The sequence below is a fragment of the Columba livia genome, chromosome 13 (assembly GCF_036013475.1).
Source record: "Columba livia isolate bColLiv1 breed racing homer chromosome 13, bColLiv1.pat.W.v2, whole genome shotgun sequence".
NCBI classification, from domain to species: domain Eukaryota; kingdom Metazoa; phylum Chordata; class Aves; order Columbiformes; family Columbidae; genus Columba; species Columba livia.
Genome location: NC_088614.1, coordinates 6518486 through 6534759, shown reverse-complemented (window position 1 = coordinate 6534759; position 16274 = coordinate 6518486). Strand labels below are relative to the sequence as shown.

Genomic DNA, 16274 nt, shown 5'->3' with positions numbered 1-16274 from the left:
TTGTATGTGGCACAAACTGATCTGCCCCCTGTGTTTAGAAAGACATGGGCTTTCCAAGTGTTCTCTGTCTGAATCCTCAGCACCTCGCGAGGGACCTAAATGCCACCCTTCAGCCTCCGCTGCCAAAAAACAGAGGGGGAATCATTGGCAGGCAGAGGTGCCTGGTTTTGACGTAGGAGCCAGCACTGACACGTGATGTTGTTTTCCTTGTTGTCTCGGCTGTAGGTGTATCTTGTTGACTCTGGGTGCCAGCCAGAAAATAAATAAATGCCTGTGCTAATAGCCTGGTTGTGTTTGACTCCTGCAAAGGCAGCGAGGAAGGGCCTGGGTGAGGTTGAAGTTCACTGGGATCTTAGTTCACAACTGCGGCTGAGCTGCAGACAAAGGAATGGGCCAACCTAGCAAACACTGCTGATTTTATAGATGTAGATGTAATTACATACTTTGTCTGCGTGTTATAAAACGTTTTTAAGCAATGGCAAATGGGACAGAAGCCCTGAAGGCAACTCAGTCTCACCTCCCAGAGGCAAAGTCTCCTTGGCTGAATTGAGACTCAGAAGGAGGCACCTGCGCTCTGGTGTCCCGGCACAAATCAGAGAATCACAGGGTGGTTTGGGTTGCAGGGACCTTCAAAGCCCATCCAGTGCCACCCCTGCCATGAGCAGGGACATCTTCACTAGCTCAGGTTGCTCAGAGCCCCGTCCAGCCTGGCCTGGGGTGTCTCCAGGGATGGTTCATCCACCACCTCTCTGGGAACCTGGGCCAGGCTCTCACCACCCTCAGGGGCAACAATTTCTTCCTCATGTCCAGCCTGAATCTCCCCTCCTTTGGTTTGATGAGCTTTTCTGAAAACAGGGTGCACAACAGTAGATACGTTTTCTGGTTGCTGCTGGACTTGGCTTTTTGCTGCAGGATCTGGTCAGTCTGAAGAGAAAGTCCTGATGCTGCTGAGCCAGTGTATGGGCGATGAGTGAGAGTGTCTCACCTCTTATTCTCCCGACAGGTTCTCGTGACAGAAAGGCAACCGGGAGACTCTCTTCACCCAAGCAAGAGCGACAGAGGGGCCAGAACCCAAAACCTTCTCCTGCGCAGACAGACAGGTTAGTCTCTGCTTGTTCTCCTGGGTCTCTTGTCGGCCAGGCTGGGGCTCACAATTCTCCAACGGTTCAGTCCCTCCTGCCAGGGCTCTGGCTGTAATTTCCAGTTGCCATGGAGGCCCAGCAAGAGGAAGGACGCGAAGCTCCTTGGACAGGAGCCAGAGGTGATCAGGGCTTCACACGGAAGCCACCGACTAAACTGTTCCAGCTCAGAAGTGAGCAGGAGCCTGGGGGGGGTTTCCTGAGGTCAGTCCCAGCAAGAGAATCCAACTGGGTTAGGCGCAGGCTCACTCATGCCAGTGCCTCTGCCTCTCGTTAGTGCTGTGTAGTGCTAATGAGAAAGAAAATACACCCCTTCACCTGCTGCTGAGGTCCTTGTGGCACCTGCTTTGGGTTCCCTTTTGTAGCCTAATGTACCCTCAGCTGCTTGCTGTGCTGCTGCGAGATGTTAAAACATGACCCCTGTGTGGTGACCAGCCCTGGCTTTACACCTTTCCGTCCCCTCTGGTGACAGGTGACCAGCTCACAGCTGGTTTCTTGGTAGCCCGTAGCCACTGCTGTGCTGGGAATGATCCCGTTGCAGAACTGGATGTGTGGCTCCGGGGACCTGGGCTGGGCTCAGCTCAGAGCCAGCTGGCTCAAGGCTTGTGCAGCACACCTAAAGCCTCCGCCGTCCTCCTCGCCCGCAGCCAGCCGGTGCTGCTTTGCATGTCTCTGGTGTCATCTGCCCCAGGAGCTCCAGGAGCAAACAAACAGCCCTGTCCTGCATCCCTTGGCCAGCCAGACTCGTGTCATCCCCTCCCCTCAGCCCGGGGCACGAGCGAGCCTCGATTTCTGTGTGTCATTGTGTTCCCAAACCAAACCTGAGCCCCAGCGGCCACAGCCCTGTCCTTCCTCAGCCCTCAGGTCCTGTTTTCTAGCAGCAAAGAGGAACCTCAGCCTTCCCAGGCCATTGGTGGTGACCATATCCCTGGTTCTTGACCCTCCTCTGCTTGCTGCTGTGTGGGTTGGTGGGGTCACTGGTGAGTCTGAGGTGCCACAACCACCCCGGGGTGGGTAAGGACACGCTGGGTTTCTCTAGGGCAGCTGAACGGTGAGTCTGTGTCCTGTTTGGAACTCCCTGAGGCTGCATGAGCATCACCCACCTTCTCTTGAGCGTGGTACAGAAGGGTGCAGGTGGCAGCAGCAGAGGGGACAGTGACCCCCACCGCTGCCATCTGCAGCAGTGGCACAGCTTTACCAAGCGGTCCGAGACATTAGAAAGTGAGTGCTAGATTTAGGTTATGGTTGGACTTGATTTTAAAGGTCTCTTCCAACCAATATGATGCTATGAATATGATTCTAAAGCAGCAGTTGGGGCTCACACTGCACCTTTGGTGCGTTACCGAGCTGGCAGCGCTGCAAACCCCAGCAGGCTCATGCCACTGCTCCACTCCCCGGTCCTGTCGTCGTGTCCCACTGTAAGAAGCGGTGACCTGTGCTGGGAAGAGCCACTGGCTGCTTTTCTCCAGCCCTGGTCACAGCCAGTAAAAGCCACTACAGCCAGCAATGGGAACCGATGGCTCTTGTCCTCCCTGTGCGAGGCCAGCAGTGTCCCCGGGCTTTGCTTTGCTCTTGCAGCAATGGCTTCGACTGCAGCAGAGCAACATCGGCACAGAATTGGAGCTCGGCGCTGGGTGTTTGTGAGCTCCCTGCAACTGCTGGATCCTCACTGGGACACTTGGAGAAGGATTTGAGAGCTGGGGGGTTCAGAGCTGCCCTGCACTTACCCGTGACACTGTCCCCTCATTGCTGATGTGATGGAGCGCTCCCTTGCATGTGTGTGTCCCCACAGCCGCTGGCACAGCCCTTGGGGTCACTGTCATGGTAGCACCAGCTTTAAATCTCAACATCCTGTGGCACCAAGTTTAAAATTCTCCCCAGAGCAAATTATTTATTTTTTTTTTACTGTTTCAGCCAGTTTTCCAACCCCAGACCTTGTACCTTGCCCCTCTTTTTGCCCACTGGCGCTCAGAGCGACGTTTTCTGCCAGAGCACGTGCCGAAGGGGTTTGTTTCCAGCGCAGCGAGCTGCCGGTGAGCACCATCTCACCACCCTCTCCTGTCCTCTCTCTCCCTGCCAGGAAGCGCCAGCTCTCACCACAGTCCAAGAGCTCCAGCAAAGTCACGAGTGTCCCGGGCAAAGCGGCCGAGCCGGGTCCCGCGGGCGCCAAGGCGGGCAAGTCCAGCACCCTGTCGCGCCGGGAGGAGCTCCTGAAGCAGCTGAAGGCGGTGGAAGATGCCATCGCTCGCAAACGGGCCAAAATCCCAGGAAAAGTATAGTGGGGAGAGCGTCGCTCTGCCCCTTAGTGACTCTTCATGTTTTTATAAATAGCGTACAAGCGGCCACTTTGGGATTTTGCAGTTCTGTCTTATTTTGGCTGCGATTCTTTTTAAGGAAAAAAACAAAACAAAATAAACCAACCCACACACACACACAAAAATTAAACGTTGAAGTTTTGTCAGCTGAGAAGCCCCTGAGGACTTGCTCCGGCTCCCGAAGGGCGAGCGGGGCCCGTCCCCGGCTCTGCCGGCGCCGGTTCCCTGTGAATCCTGCACCGAGGACTCCAGCCCTGTTGGATGCTCTCGCTCTCCCTCTTTCTCTCCTCTCCTCTTTGCTAGCCTTGAGTTGTATTCTCCTAGTTAGCCCCGCTGTGTGTTGAGTGTCTTCAGCGATGCAGTTCCATATACTGTGTAACGAAAGAGCCGAAAACTGCTGTGAACTACTGGCGACATCACCTTCTCCCCCCGCCCTCCCACCCCAGGAGCAAAAATATATATATTCTTGACTAAAGTCTGATTGGGAAAATGACCTGTCTTTTATTTGAAGCATTGGATTGTTTGAGTTGATTTAAAGGAGCCCTGAAGGTGTTGTGGGGATGTCGGTCTGACAAGGAGGGTCCTTTTTTTCCTTTTTTTTTGTTTTGTTTTTTTTTGTTTGTGTTTTTTTGTTTTGTTTTGTTTTTTTTTTTTTTTCGGGATCTCCCTGAAATAAAGTATTTTGATAACCAGTTCTTCCTTTTGCTGCTGTTCTCTGCTTGCTCCCATCCTCCCTCTCACATTCCTGGGGTGAGGAGCCTGTTCCCCCCATCTTTGGAGTGTTCAGTTTTGTTTTTTTTACCGGAGTGGTGGGATTTGCACCCATTTTGGTGGTGACTTGATGCAGCAGGACAAATAAAGTGCAGCTGTACCTGGTCCTGCAGCCATGCAAAACTGCTTTCCCACATTCCCCCTCCCATCAGTGCTGTGCTTCCCGCTGTACTGGGACAACTGGACTGCTAGGACCCAGCAGCATTTCCCTGCACCCCAAAGGTGTTGGGCACCGGTGCTGCGGTCCCGGTGAGGCTTTGGCAGGGAGCACCGGTGAGCCCGAATGTGTCTTTGCCTTGTGGGATAGAGAGCAGAGGAGGGGAAATATAATAAATAAAATACAAGAAATGGTAAATAAAAGAAAATTAAATAGTTAAATAATGGTTGAATTGGTAATTAAAATCTTACATTTAAATGAATAAATAATTAAAGGAAATAATAAGAAAATTAAAAATAACAATAATTAAAATAAGTATAGAACAAAAATAAAGTTTAATAAAAGAAATAATAAAAATCAAATAGAATAACATAACTGACATAAAATAATTAAGATGAAATTAAAACAATATAAGATGAATAAGTATTAACATAAAAATAAGATCAGAATATGAACCTCTGCTCATCCCTGAACCGGCTCCTCTCCTCCCACGCTCTGCTCAGCACCACAGTCCCATTTTGACCCCATCCCGTGCCCCGGACCGAGGTGATCAGGCAAAACCCGCCAGCCCTTCCAGAGTTGCCTCATTCGGGATTTCTGCTCCGCGGGAATGTGCCGGTGACAGTGACATCACCGCGGGGTTTGCGCAACAGGACCTGGCACGGGACACGGGGAGCGCGTCCCCACGGGCATGGGGGGCTGGGCAGGGGACTCGGAGCACCCCGTGCCCACCAAGGCAGGGTTCCCATCCCCCCCGCACCCCAGCACTCCATGACCTCAACCGCTTCATCCCAAGATGCTCTAACCCACCACCAACATCCCAGCAAACAAACTGGCGCACACCCCATTCCAGCCAAGCCCCCGCCACCCCCTTTTCCTAATTTTTGGGGGTGTCGGGAGCTGCTCCCCGGGCTGGAAGGCTCGGTGTTGAGGAGGAAGTCGGGCCGGGGCGCGGGGAGGAGGCAGCAGCCGGAGTTTCCAGGTGTGTGTACATCACCTGCCCAGCGCTATATAAAGGCAGCAGCAGCGGCGGCGCAGGCACTCAACCCCGGGGCAGCATTTCGGAAGGGACCCCCCCCCCCTCCCCAAAGCTGTGCTCCCGCAACGCCCACCTGATGGTAATGGGGGTGCAGGGGGACATTGCTGGGGGTGGGATGGGGAGAACGTGTGAGTATGTGTGTGTATGGGGGGGGGGGGGGGCGGGCGGTGTGAGATGTGTTCGTAGTTTGCGGTGCACACGTGTGTATAAGCACTTGTGGGGTGGAAATGGGGAGATTTATGGGTGCTGCTCTGTGTGTGGATGCAGAGGTACCAGTGACACACGTGTGTCTGTGCACGTCAGGCTGATGGGCACAGAGACGTGTGTGTGTGTGTGCTGCTGGAGGTGCACGTGTGTGTATGGGGAGTAAGGGCCGTCCAGTGTGCGCACGTGTGCCTGGCTCGGTGTGTGCGGCTGGGGGTGTGTCTGTGCACACAGAAGATTAGTTTGGGTGTATGCCGATAATTTAAGTATGTGATTGTATATGTGTGTGTTTGCATATGTGTGTGATTGCATATATGCATGTCTGTATGTGCTGTTACCCCTGGGCATTTAGCTGCACATGTGCTTATACCCTCTGTGTGTGCGTGTATGTGTGTGTGTGTTCATAAAAACATGTACGTGCATGGAAGGGCAGAGTGCGGCATGGCTGTATATATGTGTGCTTGTACATATACACGTGTGCACACCAGTGCTAGAGCGTGTTAGTCACAAGTGCTGGTGTCTCCGTGGGTGGATGCGCATGTACCGGTGCTGCGGGTGTCTGTGCTGATAGTGTGCATGTTGGTGCACTCTATGCATGTGCATACAGGTATTGTTTGTGTGTATATATATATATATATATATATGTATATATATATATATATATATTTATATTTATATTTTATATATATATATATTTTATATATATATATATATATATTTTTATATATATATATACATGCACATACACACACACACACACACACATATATATATATATATACACACACATACACACACATATGTGTATGTACGGTTATTCTTCTCTGTGTAGCTGTACACGCGTGTGTATGCACATGTGCACATACACACGCTACATCTTGGGGGGGGTGGTGGGGTGTGTGTTTGGATAGACATGCTGGTACTCTGTATGTGTGTATATTTGTGTATATCTATATATACACATACAAATACATAAAAACGTATGTAATTGTGTATGCGCATGGAAGAGCAGGGCATGTAGGTGTATATGTGTGCTTGTACTTATCCACATGTGCACAGTGGCACTAGAGTCTGTTAGTCACAAGTGCTGTTGTCTCCCTGGGTGGATGTTCATATGCTGGTGCTGTGGGTGTCCATGCTGACAGTGTGTTTGTGCACTCTGTGTGTGTATTCAGGTATTTTCTGTTTTTTTTTAATAGATATAGATATACACACACATACATGTACGTGTATGTACAGGCAATCTTTGTGTCTGTATAGCTACATACATATGTGCAGGCACATGTACAACTTTGGGAGGATGGGTGTGTATATAGACGTGTGCTGGTGCTCCGTGTATATTTTGTGTGTTTATGTGTGCACGCCGGTGTGCCCCGTCCCCAGCCGCAGTGTCCCCTCTGACGCGCTCTCCCGCAGGGCTGGCTCTCTGCCCTGCTGCTCCTGGCTGCCCTGGCCCCGTGCCCCAGCCTGCGCATCCCTCCGCATCACCCCCACGTGCGCTGCTACAGCGCGGGGGAGCTGGGGGACGGTGAAGCCCCCGCGCAGCTCCTGGGCCGCAGCCTGCGCTGGGACCACTACGTGCCGGTGCAGCTGGTGCCGCAGCTGGAGCGCGTGCAGGAGGCCACCGAGGGCCACCCCCGCCGCCACCGCCGCCACCGCCAGCCCACCTGCCCAGCACTGCAGCTCCGCAGCGGCCTGCGCAGCGAGCCCAACGAGCGCTCCATCTCCCCGTGGCGCTACCGGTGAGTGTGTGTCTCCCAGGGCCCCCATTCTGCGCTGGCTGCCACGCCGTGCCTCAGTTTCCCCAAGCATCCTTCAAACACCCCTTCTCTGGTTGCTGTTCTGTGCCTCAGATTCCTCAAGCATCCCTCAAACACCCTTTCCCTGGTTGCTGTTCTGTGCCTCAGTTTCCCCAAGCATCCCTCCAACACCCATTCCCGGCTGCCGCACTGTGCCTCAGTTTCCCCAAGCATCCCTCCCACACCTCTTCCCAGGGGCATCCCTGTTACCTGGCACTGTTGATCCCAGCACAGGGGTGACTTGGAGGGCACAGGGTAAGGGGCTCACTGACCGTGTCCCCCCGCAATCCACAGCATCGATGAGGATGAGAACCGCTACCCACGCAAGCTGGCCTTCGCCGAGTGCCTGTGCAGCGGCTGCGTGGACGTCAAGACGGGGCGGGAGACGACGTCGCTCAATTCGGTGGCCATCCACCAGACCATGATGGTCCTGCGCCGCAAGCCCTGTCCCCGTCCCGCGGGCCCCGGCCTCGTCACCTTCGAGGTGGACTACATCAGGGTGCCAGTGGGCTGCACCTGCGTCCTGCCCCGCACTGCCCGCTGAGCCCCCCGGCTCCCGTGGAGCCCCGTAGCGTGACTGTGTCACCGCGTCCGCCCCCACCCGTGCTTGTTTTAGAGCACCCACCCACAGCCGGGTGTCCCCTCAACCCATCACTTTCTTATTTATGAGTTATTTATCAGCCTTGCTGCTGGGGTTTGTTTTTTTTTTTTTTTAACCCGTATTTATTGCTGATCCCCCCTCTGACCCCCACAAAGGCTGCGACTCAGGGTCCGGCGTCACCCCACGGTGCCCAAGGCCTCCCCAGCCAGACCCTACGAGCACTGTAAGGGGGTTCGCTGGTTATTTATTTTCCCCTAAACCTATTTATTGTTTCCTCTATATGTGCTATTTAACGACGGCAGCAAATAAAGGACGACCCCCCCGGGCATGTTCCTTGCTCTGTTCCCAGCCAGAGCCGGGGTGACAAAGGGATGGGAACGTGTCCACGGGTGTCCCGTGGGGCGATGCTCGGCAAAGCACCAGTGCACCCAGTACAACTGGGAGGCAATGGGGAGGGTGGTCCCAGCCCTGGAGGGGAGGCAGCCCCAGCACCCGCAGCTCCCCACCACTCACTCCTTTCCCACGGCTCTGCCCCCCAGCACCCACGGGCCCAGCGCCACCTGCCGGGGCCACCCCACTTGTCCTGCCAGCATCCACGGGTGCCCTGGGGCAGCTGCACCGCCCATGAGACCAGGGTTCACATGGGGGAGCACAGAGCAACGTTTGATGCCCAACCAGGTCAAGAATTTGTCACCACCATGCAGCATATGGATGTGACTGTCCCTTGTTCCCCGCATGTCACACCCAGTCACCCTATAGCACCCACAAGTGGGAGTGGGTAGGGAAATTCTCCCACACCCCTTCCCTGTTGGGGGCTCACTCTAGGTTTGAGGGCTCCTCTGAGGTGCAACCACAGCACAGGACCAGCCCTGGGGACAACACACCACTGCCCCTATAGCCCTTGGGGATGTTTCCCTGTCCCCCCCGGGGCACGAGGGACATGGCCCTGCAGCGGCCCCACTCTGCTCCAGCCCAGCTTCAGCTGCACCACAGGGTATGCCCGTAATCGCACTGTTTATCCTTAAAACCCCCACACGTGGCCCCAGCAGCTGCAGCCCCCCAGGGGAGTAGAAGAAGGGGAACTGGAAGTTTTCCCACCTTTTATTGCAACAGCAACCACAGAAGTGACAAGAAACAGCGAGAGCCAGTGCAGGGAGCAGAGCTGCCTGATCCGCCCCCCATCCCCAAGGGGCTGCAGGGTCTGGGGACTTCTTGGGAAGCTGGGAATTCCCTGGAGAACTGGGGTTCCCAAGGGATTTGGGGATCCCCCAGGGGACTTGGTGCTGCTGGGAGAGCTGGGGAATCCCCAGGGAGCTGAGCAGCCCCAGGAGCTGGGGATCCCTTGGGAACTGGGAAGCTGAGCATCCTCAGGGATTTGGGGATCCCCAGAGATGGGGGCATCCTTGGCGATCCAACAGAAGCTGGGGAGCTCCTTGGAACTGGGGATTCCTCGGGGATCCAAGCATCTCTGGGGATTTGGGGATCTCCAGGATTTGGAGATCCCTCAGGGAGCTGGGAACCTCTCAGGGATCTGTGCATCCCCAGGATTTTGGGGATCTCCAGGAACTGGAGATCCAGCAAGGAGCTGAGCACCCCTGGGGATTTGGGGATCCCCAGGATCCAGGCACCCCAGTTTCCTCCCAGTGAACCAGGATGCAGCTGAGAAGCAGGAGCACGAGCGGCATGGCAGGAGCAGGAGGGGCCCCATGTTACTCAGCCTCGACGGGGATGGGGTTCACCTGCCCCCCCACCTCTGCCGGCTGCTTCTTGCGGGCATCAGCAGGGGGCCGGGGCGGGGGGTTGCTGGGGGGCTGCTTGATGGTGTCCCCAACATGTGGCCGTTCCTGGGTCTTCTGCTCGATGGGTCTCCACTCCTCCCCACGCACCGCTGCCTGCGAAGCCATGGGGGTGGGCATGGGGGGCCCTTTTCCCCAGCGCCCCCCCCCCCGAAAAACACCCCCTTGCGAAGCCACTCTGCACTCACCAGCAGGTAGATGCCGCTGGCGATGCCCAAGCAGACGGTGCCCAGGATGGTAGAGAGGAGGAAACCAGCAGGGACAGCCAGGCTGTGTGAGAGACTGGGGGCTCAGGGGGGCCTCAGGGAGGGCTGTACCCCAGCCTCGACCCCACGCCCCACTTACGCAGCATGCAGGATGGCGCGGATGTAGTAATTCCTCGTGAGGGGCCCAAACACCTTCACCACTGCCGTCAGGTACTTCTGGCCGCTGCAGAGCGACACTGTGGGGGTCAGAGGGACCAGCCCCCACCCTGGGGGCACCCAGGCCCTGGAGCCCCTGCAGCACCGTGCTGTCTCCCGCAAGGGAACCCATCCAGCTCTGCTCCCAGCCCTGGTGCCATGTCCCTGTGGCTGAGGGGTATCAGGACGCCCAGTTCTGGGGGTGTGGGGGGGGGCACACACCACTTACCACCTCTCCATGGTCGAGCCCTTTTTCCGCTTGCTCCGGGGGTACTCGAGCAGGCAGACCAAAACACCTGCTGCGCTGAGGGGGGGGTCAAGGAAAGGGGCGCTCGGGGGCAGGGTTAGTGCAAAGAAAGGGCTCTTTGGGGCAGGGAAAGAGTGATTTGGGCCCAGAGTGGAGAGGAGGATGGTGCGTCCGCCCCGTCCATGTCCCCCACTCCAATCAGGGCAGGTTTTTCCTGCAGCCCAGCCCCGGGCATCCTCCCCATAAGGATACATGGCGTACGCCGCGAAGTACCAGCCCTTGAACTGCCCCGCCACGGCCACGATCCCGCCCGTCAGCATGACTGCGGGGACACAGCGGGGCTGGGAGGGGCCTGCCTGGGGACACAGCCCCCCAAACCCGGGATACAAACCCCCAACTTGGGATACAACCCCAATATGCGGGATGCTGGGGGGATGCTGTGTGCGCTACCCACAGGGAAGTGACCTGAGGGGCTCCAGGGTGCGGGGCTGGCGGGGGGAGGGTTTTGTCCCCGTGGCCACATGTCGCCTTCACCCACGAGCTTTGCGCCCTTCTGGCTGCCCTGAGTGGGCAGGAAAGCCGGAGAGAGGGAGAGGAAGGAGAGGAGGGAGGGAGGGAGGGAGGGGAAGGAGGGGAAAGAGGTGGAGGGAGGGGAGACTCTTGCCCTGCGCATCCCCAGCGGGACCGGGACTTCCCGATCGTCCCCGGCGCCTCCAGTTTGCGCCATCCCGGAAGCCCCCGTCGCCCCCCGGTTGCCGGGCCCAGGTCCCCCGGGTGCTGCCGCCCTCCTGAGTGGGGCCGTACCATTTTGTCCCCCCGGGGCTCAGCCCCCAAGCCCCTCCCGGAGCCGGGTTGCCCATCCCGCTGGGCGCTCAACTTCCCCCCGGTGCGGGGACACCCACAGCCAGGGGGGCCCGGAGGGGGTCCTGCGCGGGGCGGGGGCGCTCGGGACCCCCGGCAGCAGCCAGGTCCTGCCCCTGCACCCCCGGCACTCACTGAGCCCGGCCGCCAGCGCCTGCTCGTTCGCCCACATAGCCCATTCGATCTGCCCCATGGCTCGTCCCGGTCCCTTTCGGTTCCGTTCCGCTGGTCCGGACCCGGAAGGCGGATGCGCCGCTACAGTGTAACCCAGCCACTTTCGCCCGAGGCCACGCCCATTCCCCGCAGACCACGCCCATTTTCCGTAGACCGTGTCCTTATTCCACGTGCCGCGCCCCCTCTTTTTGCAGACCACGCCCCCCATCCAACAGGCCACTTCCCCCGCGGGGACCCGCTCCAGCTCCTCCCCAAAGAGACAGCGCACCAGCCCCTGGGGACGTAGAGGGGAACGGGGGCTGCGGGGAAACAGGACCAGCCCTGCAGGGGACACGGGGGGACAGGAGCCACGTGGGGGAACAGGAGCAGTCCCAGCAGGGACAACTGAGGGGATAGGGGACACAAGCATCTCCAGAGGGGACAGGGGCTGTGCAGGAGGACAGGGGTGTCTGGAGTGATATGGGACAGGATCGGTCCCAGCAGGTACATCTGGGGTGACAGGCGACAGGATCAGCCCTAGCAGGGCCATGCACAGCTGTCCCCTGCCCCCCACCTTGCAGCCAGCACTGCCCACTCGTCCCCCCAACACCACCCACAGAGCCCAGACACCTCAAAACAGCACTGCAGCCAGAAAACCTCTATTTCCTTACAAAAGAGTAAAAACCAGCCCTGGAGGGGTCACAACCCACCCCAGGGCTGGGGACAACTTAGCACCAGGCCAGACTCAGCACCCCAAGCCCTCCAGGTGGCACCAGCAGAGCCCCCCGGTACATCACAGCTGTCCCTGGCGATGTCCACGGCGATGGCCCCGGAGCTCAGGCACTGCAGCGGGGCAGACCATCCGCTCCCAGGAGGTGCTGGCTGGGGTCATCCAGGAGCTGGGGACCGGGGCCGGGCTGGGGGACAGCAGAGAGAGTTAGGGGCACCAGGGACCCCCCACTGGGGGCTGTGGGACAGCTCTGGGCCCCCCAGACACCAAAAGGCCACTCCATGGGTCATGGCAGTGGGAACATGTCTAGGAACGGGGTCCTGCACATCCCTGGGGACAGTGATGGTGTCCCACAGACCCCACCAGGGATGGGGGGCCATGAACATCCCTGGGTCAGGGATAGGGTCCTACAAACCCCCCAGGGATGGTGACAGGGTCCTGCATACCTCTGGGGACTGGAACGGGGTCTCAGGTACCCCCCCGGGGATGGGGACAGGGATGGGAGTGCATGCACACCCCTGGGGATGGGGTCCCACACACCCCCTGGGGACACTGATGGGGCCTCCCTGCCACACGTCTCCCCATAGCTCCCCTACCTGGGTGTGCAGGATGTACCGAATGGCCCCTGGCACCGGCTCCGTCACAACAGCCGCCAGCAGCTCCTCCGGCAGTGAGGCTGAGCCCACAGGCAGTCCCCGCAGGAACCTGCAGCATGGCCAAGCACTCAGTCCCCAGCCACCCCCAGCGCCCCCTTTCCTTCCCCAGTAAGAGATGCGATCGCCCTTACGGGTCCCCGTTGGTGGCAGGTGGGAAGCTGCGTTTCACCACCTCCACAAACTCAGCCACAGTGTCGGCCAGCGTGAAGATGACAGCGTTGGGGCCGGCGTCGAAGGTGTAGGCAACCTGTGGTGGAATGTGGGGGGGACACAGTGACCTGGTTGGGGACCACAGCAAAGCGGGAGCTGCGCGGGGCCGGCCAGTACCTTGGTGCGGCCATGGTGGGCATTGAAGCGGTGTGCCAGGGCGATGATGTGCCGCGAGGTGTCATTGAGGTAGAAGATGGGGGGGAAGGTGTCAAGGCAGGTGGCGTGGAACTGGTTGCTGTCCCTCATGGTGAGCTGCCCGAAGCCCTCGAAGTCCCGCTCACGGATGTGCCGCATCATCAGCTCCAGGCGCTCCGGTACCACCACCTCTGCTCGGTGCTGCCGCAGCCAGAGGGTCACGGTCACCCCCATTCAAGGACACTCACAGCACCGCGAGCCTTTGGGCTTTGCTTGAGTGGCATTGCAGGCGCAGCCCCCCGGCATGAAGAGAAGTCCCCAGCTAAGGGAAATGGGACCCCAAACCCTGCACCATACCTTCAGCAAGGGGCTGGTGTCCACGCTGGTCTGCATCCCTGCCGTGCTGCCCACCGGCTTCTTCTCCCCGCTGACCTGGGGGGAGCACAGACAGTGGGACACAAACCCCCCGCACCATCCCCCCAAACCCCACCCAGCCAGCAGGTACAGCCATATCCTCCAGCCCCCTCACCACCATGACGAGGACCCTGAGCTCCGGCCAGTGCGTTTCAGGGGCCACTTGCAGGGCCAGGCTGTCCCTGCCGTCCGGCCGCTCGCCCCGCTGCCACTGCACGAAGCCCCCCAGCATGCTGCGGCAGGCGCTGCCCGAGCCGCGCCGTGCCACCTCCGACAGCTCGCCCTCCACGCCGTACAGCCGCGCCAGCGCCGACACTGCGGGGACGGCACGTGGTCAAGGGGGGACACCCCATCACCACCACCCCCCACGTCCCCGCTCACCCACCCAGGCAGGCGTAGCCAGCGGCGGAGGACGCCAAACCAGCAGCGGTGGGGAAGTTGTTCTCGGTGGCGATGTGGATTTTGTAGGAGAGGCTGAGTGGGCCCACATCCTCGGCGCTGCCACCTCGGCGCTTGTGGGCCAGGCGCTGCACTGTGGGGGAACAGGTGCGGGTTTGGTACGGGGCACAACCCTCCCGGTCCTGGGGGGTGCCCATGGTGGGGGACACTCACCCTCCCGCAGGCAGGCCTGCAGCCGGGGGTGCCCCATGTCAGCCTCCTCCCCATTCAGCCACAGCCGGTCCTCCGTGAAGTCCCGGCTGGCGGCAGCTGTAGTGGTGGTCTTCAGCTGCGGGGAGAGTTGGGGTGAGTATGGAGGGCTGGAAGGGGGCAGGAGTGGGGCAGAGGGGCCTGACCCTGACCTTGACCCCACACCAACCTGGTCCTGGTGCAGCGTCACACTCAGGGAGGAGTTGATGGGCAGGATCAGGTCATTGTCTCGCTTGCCCCCTGTGAGAGAGAGAACACGGCATGGCACAGCTTGGTACGGCATTGCTCGGCACAGCTTGCTACAGCTTGTCAGAGGTGTTGGGCATCTGAAGCACTCATTTTGTTTGTTAATAAGCTGAGCTACTGCAGCTATAATCAATATTTTCAGTATTTGTGCCCAGGGTGGTGAGGAGGGTGTTGGTTCCCAAGGAACAAGTGACAGGACAAGAGTAAACGGCCTCAAGTTGTGCCAGGGGAGATTGATGTTGGATCTTGGGAATAATTTCTCCCCAAAAAAGGGCTGTTGGGCATTGGAACAGGCTGCCCAGGGCAGCGGTGGAGTCACCATCCCTGGAGGGGTTGGAGAGAGCAGAGATGAGGTTCTCAGGGACGTGGGTCAGTTCGGGGGCTGGGTTATGGGTGGACTCGATGATCTCAAAGGCCTTTTCCAACTAAAACGATTCTCTGATTCTGTGACATTTTGTTCTAGCAAGTCATGGCACGGCACGGCACAGCTTGGCACGGCCCTCACGGCATCTCTGCCCGTTCACACCCCGGGCAGGTCCAAGCCCCGTCCCCACACCCCGTTCCGGGGGTCTCCGCCCCGCCTGGCCCTGCGCCTGCGCCCGGGGGCTCCGCAGCACCGAGTGAGCGTCCCGGCCGCCGGGAGAGCCGCCGCCACCCGCCCGCGGGCCGCCGAGACTCACAGTACTTGATGACGGCGATGTTGACCGGGGCCGTGCAGGTGACCATGGCGAGCGCTCGCTCCTCCGCCATCGCGCTGCTGCCGCCGCTCCCGGGGCTCCCGGCAAAGTGCGAGCAGCCTCAAGCCCCGCCCCCGCGCCATGCAGGTGGCCGTCACCTGTGGCAAGCCGCCGCCTCGCCATTGGTCAGCGCAGCAGCACCCGGCACACGGTGTCCAATGGCAGCGATCGGACCACGGAGCGGCCCCGCCCTGCCCCGCCCCTGCCGGCGCTGGGACGGGCTTGCGAGGCCGCCATCTTGGAGTCGGGCAGGAGTTGCGCATGCGCTGTTGTGCCGAGCCCGGAGTCCGGGCTCTCGCAGTACTTACCAGTGCTCGCAGTGCTTCGGCAGTCTCCTGTTCCCAACACCCCCAGCGCTCCAGTGTTACCCCAGTGCTCCCTGTGCCCTCAGAAACCCCAGTTTTCCCAATGCACCAGTGCTTCCAGTTACCCCAGCACCGCCCCAGTGCTCCAGTGGAGTTGTTTTTTTTTCCCAGTAGCAAGGCTGCATTTTGCGGTCGGAATGAGACGAGCGCAAGGACACGCCGATATCCTGGCTATTGCCAGGCAAACCGCGGACAGTTTTTCCACTTTCCAGCTGCAGGTGCACGCGGAAGCTGGGAGGAAGCACAACAGCACAGCACCGATATCCACGGCCAGGCTGGACCGTTCACCTCATGCTCTGTCTGTAGCTGGAACTGGCTTTTTGTATTTACTCTTTTTCCAGCATCGGCTGTTTGATGATGATGATAATAATAATAACAATAACAATAATAACAACAACCACTGCACGGTTATTTTCCCCAGGATCAGCCATACAGGACTGGTGTTGGTGACTGTTGCTTGGGAGCGGGCTGGGCATCAGTTTCCAGGTTGGTGAGCGATTGCATCACATATCCCTCGCTCTGTATATTCTTTTGTTATTATTGTTATAACTTCCTTGGCTGTTCTGTTAAACTGTTTTTATCCCACCCCATGGGTTTTACCTCATTTTTCCCTGAGTCTCCTCCCCATCCCACCACGGTGGGGGGAAGGA

At 58.6% G+C, this 16274-nt stretch overlaps 5 protein-coding genes across 14 annotated transcripts in view; 2 read left to right on the top strand and 3 right to left on the bottom strand.

Moving 5' to 3' along the window:
• The window catches only part of ZC3H18 (zinc finger CCCH-type containing 18), a 47082-nt gene extending 43482 nt beyond the window's left edge, over nucleotides 1-3600 (top strand). For all 10 annotated transcript variants that reach the window (XM_065028787.1, XM_065028786.1, XM_065028779.1 and 7 more), the window contains 2 exons: nucleotides 1004-1100; nucleotides 3220-3600. In XM_065028787.1, coding sequence (XP_064884859.1) covers nucleotides 1004-1100; nucleotides 3220-3418 — 296 coding nt within the window. In that variant the 3' untranslated portion in view covers nucleotides 3419-3600. The remainder of the gene's footprint in view (nucleotides 1-1003; nucleotides 1101-3219) is intronic.
• Nucleotides 658-16274, bottom strand: part of RNF166 (ring finger protein 166) — a 23032-nt gene continuing 7415 nt past the window's right edge. The window contains exon 6 of the transcript XR_010465915.1: nucleotides 658-757. The gene's annotated coding sequence lies outside the window, so the exon portion shown is untranslated. The remainder of the gene's footprint in view (nucleotides 758-16274) is intronic.
• Nucleotides 4270-8351, top strand: IL17C (interleukin 17C). The gene is made up of 3 exons (XM_065028816.1): nucleotides 4270-5500; nucleotides 7042-7367; nucleotides 7719-8351. Exons 1-3 carry the CDS (start codon nucleotides 5498-5500, stop codon nucleotides 7966-7968), a joined length of 579 nt encoding a protein of 192 aa, XP_064884888.1. The 5' UTR covers nucleotides 4270-5497; the 3' UTR covers nucleotides 7969-8351.
• LOC102091746 (cytochrome b-245 light chain) lies at nucleotides 9109-11650 on the bottom strand. Its single transcript, XM_065028812.1, has 6 exons — nucleotides 11466-11650; nucleotides 10722-10791; nucleotides 10452-10526; nucleotides 10167-10250; nucleotides 10010-10091; nucleotides 9109-9917 (listed from the first exon to the last, which is right to left on the bottom strand). The coding sequence occupies exons 1-6, from the start codon at nucleotides 11521-11523 to the stop codon at nucleotides 9735-9737; spliced, it is 552 nt and encodes a 183-aa protein (XP_064884884.1). The 5' UTR covers nucleotides 11524-11650; the 3' UTR covers nucleotides 9109-9734.
• On the bottom strand, nucleotides 12127-15359 carry MVD (mevalonate diphosphate decarboxylase). The gene is made up of 10 exons (XM_065028811.1): nucleotides 15203-15359; nucleotides 14446-14516; nucleotides 14241-14355; nucleotides 14014-14160; nucleotides 13744-13943; nucleotides 13572-13646; nucleotides 13197-13415; nucleotides 13001-13116; nucleotides 12810-12918; nucleotides 12127-12400 (listed from the first exon to the last, which is right to left on the bottom strand). The coding sequence occupies exons 1-10, from the start codon at nucleotides 15270-15272 to the stop codon at nucleotides 12320-12322; spliced, it is 1203 nt and encodes a 400-aa protein (XP_064884883.1). The 5' UTR covers nucleotides 15273-15359; the 3' UTR covers nucleotides 12127-12319.

What these genes read in the sequence shown, in the direction of transcription:
- IL17C (XM_065028816.1), top strand. An exon ending in ATCTCCCCGTGGCGCTACCG is followed by an intron (nt 7,368 to 7,718) that starts GTGAGTGTGTGT and finishes CGCAATCCACAG; the next exon opens with CATCGATGAGGATGAGAACC.
- MVD (XM_065028811.1), bottom strand. Translation starts at nt 15,272, where the DNA reads ATGGCGGAGGAGCGAGCGCTCGCCATGGTCACCTGCACGGCCCCGGTC. An exon ending in TGACGCTGCACCAGGACCAG is followed by an intron (nt 14,356 to 14,445) that starts GTTGGTGTGGGG and finishes CTCTCCCCGCAG; the next exon opens with CTGAAGACCACCACTACAGC. An exon ending in ACACCAGCCCCTTGCTGAAG is followed by an intron (nt 13,416 to 13,571) that starts GTATGGTGCAGG and finishes TGGCTGCGGCAG; the next exon opens with CACCGAGCAGAGGTGGTGGT.
- LOC102091746 (XM_065028812.1), bottom strand. Translation starts at nt 11,523, where the DNA reads ATGGGGCAGATCGAATGGGCTATGTGGGCGAACGAGCAGGCGCTGGCG. An exon ending in GGCGCTGGCGGCCGGGCTCA is followed by an intron (nt 10,792 to 11,465) that starts GTGAGTGCCGGG and finishes GTGTCCCCGCAG; the next exon opens with TCATGCTGACGGGCGGGATC. An exon ending in GGCTCGACCATGGAGAGGTG is followed by an intron (nt 10,251 to 10,451) that starts GTAAGTGGTGTG and finishes GTCGCTCTGCAG; the next exon opens with CGGCCAGAAGTACCTGACGG.